The 1830-nt window shown below is 54.3% G+C and overlaps 1 protein-coding gene across 1 annotated transcript; it reads left to right on the top strand.

Moving 5' to 3' along the window:
• The first annotated feature begins 443 nt into the window (after nucleotides 1-443).
• H310_15176 (hypothetical protein) lies at nucleotides 444-1612 on the top strand. The gene has a single exon (XM_008883162.1). The coding sequence runs from the start codon at nucleotides 488-490 to the stop codon at nucleotides 1433-1435; it is 948 nt and encodes a 315-aa protein (XP_008881384.1). The 5' UTR covers nucleotides 444-487; the 3' UTR covers nucleotides 1436-1612.
• The last annotated feature ends 218 nt before the right edge of the window (nucleotides 1613-1830 follow it).

Here is a 1830-nt window from a genome sequence, read left to right as displayed (position 1 = left end):
CAGCATGCACCTGCGATGACGTTTTTGTAGTCAGCTGCATCCATCGAGCCAGGAAACTTGTCTTCGCGCTCCCAGGCAACTCCGAAGACGATCGTCGCCAAGTCTCCACTTGTACATCCGCGGCCACAAGTCACTGCGCTTCGCCGCCAGACTGCTGGCGTTTGCAGCGACGTTAACTTCAACATCGTGGCGCGTTGCCGCCTCCGATTGGGTAGATCGGGCTTCAAGTTGGGTGATTCGGCAGCGTCGACGTGGTGGTACGACCAATCGGGCGGTTTCGTCAACACATTTGATCCAATCAAATCGCTTGAATCTCGTCCTGTCGCGTTTGGATTGGCGGCATACGAAACCAAAAACGACCCAGAAGCCAATCAGAAGTCGAGACAGCCCATCCAAGCAATTTGATTGGAGGCATCTTCTTGCCAAGATATCGGAGATCCGAAATAACGTCGAGGAAACGTCCATTCCACAACTTCCGAGGCGAGCCATGCAACCCACGCCGCCGCAAGAGCCCGTCGCGACGAGCGCGCTGAAGGACGTCATGTCGACAGAGCTCAAGAACAAGCCTCTGTCACCGTACGTCAAGATGTTTGCTGGTATGGCTGGCGGGGTTGTCGAAGCATGTGTGTTGCAGCCCTTGGACGTGACAAAAACTCGTCTACAATTGGACCGAACGGGCATGTACAAGGGCATGTTTCACTGCGGGAAGACAATCTATCAAACGGAAGGCGCTGGCGCTCTGTACAAAGGCTTGTCGCCGTTCGTCGTGCACTTGACGCTCAAGTACGCCCTTCGATTTGGGTCGTTTGCTTGGTTCAAGGAAATCTTGGGCACCAAGCAAGGATCAAAGGCAAGTAACCAGGTCAACTTCATTGCTGGGCTTCTCACGGGATGCCTCGAGTCCGTCTTAATCGTCACGCCGTTTGAAGTGATTAAGACGCGCATGCAGAAGGAGATTGGCGTTAGCAAGTTTACAGGCCCCGTCGACTGCGCCCAGCAAATCATTCGCCGAGAAGGCGTGACGGCAATGTGGAAAGGAAATATTCCCACGATGATTCGACAAGGCAGCAATCAAGCATTCAACTTCATGTCGTTTGCGTGGCTCAATTCGAACGTGTGGAAGAAAGAAGACGGGGATGGCAAGCAGCTCGAGATGTGGAAGACATTTGTGAACGGGCTCGTGGCCGGGAGTGTCGGCCCATGCCTGAACTGTCCCATGGACGTGATCAAGACGCGGTTGATGGCGCAAGAGACTGTTGTCGGCGTCGAACCCAAGTACAAGGGCTTCATCCATGCGTTCAACCTGATCGCCAAGGAAGAAGGACACGCCGCGCTGTGGAAAGGCCTTGTGCCGCGGCTGACGCGCATGGCGCCTGGCCAAGCCATCACATGGACAGTCGTCATGCGGGTCACGGCATTCTTTGAGAACACGTAGGCGCGGAATGACCCCGCTTGAATGTATTGTAGTACGAACGCCTGGATTTATCCTTCTTTTGGCGAAGCCATTCGATCGGCGGCACTTGATCGCACTGAGGAATCGATGACTCTCGTACATGAGACCCAATAAAAGAGGACGTAACCTTGCGCAGATCTAATATTGCACTCGTTGGGATCTACGTTTGCGCCATCCATCCGCGTGGCGGGGCTGGCAGCTTTCCTTGGGCATCAAGGACTTGATTTTGACCCGCTGCTACGACTCAAAGTTCACCTCGGCGACATGAAGTAGCGTTATTCACATTCAAGTTTGTATTGCACGTCCATTGCGTCGGAGAGACGCCGCGCAGATTGAGTAAGTCGGCCATCGCTAGTCGCCGTTGGCCTCGGGAGCTT

Source organism: Aphanomyces invadans, assembly GCF_000520115.1.
Source record: "Aphanomyces invadans strain NJM9701 unplaced genomic scaffold supercont1.207, whole genome shotgun sequence".
In the NCBI taxonomy this organism is placed as follows: domain Eukaryota; phylum Oomycota; class Saprolegniomycetes; order Saprolegniales; family Verrucalvaceae; genus Aphanomyces; species Aphanomyces invadans.
The sequence above is the reverse complement of the archived record's forward strand: the minus strand, read 5'-3'. Positions and strand labels throughout refer to the sequence as shown.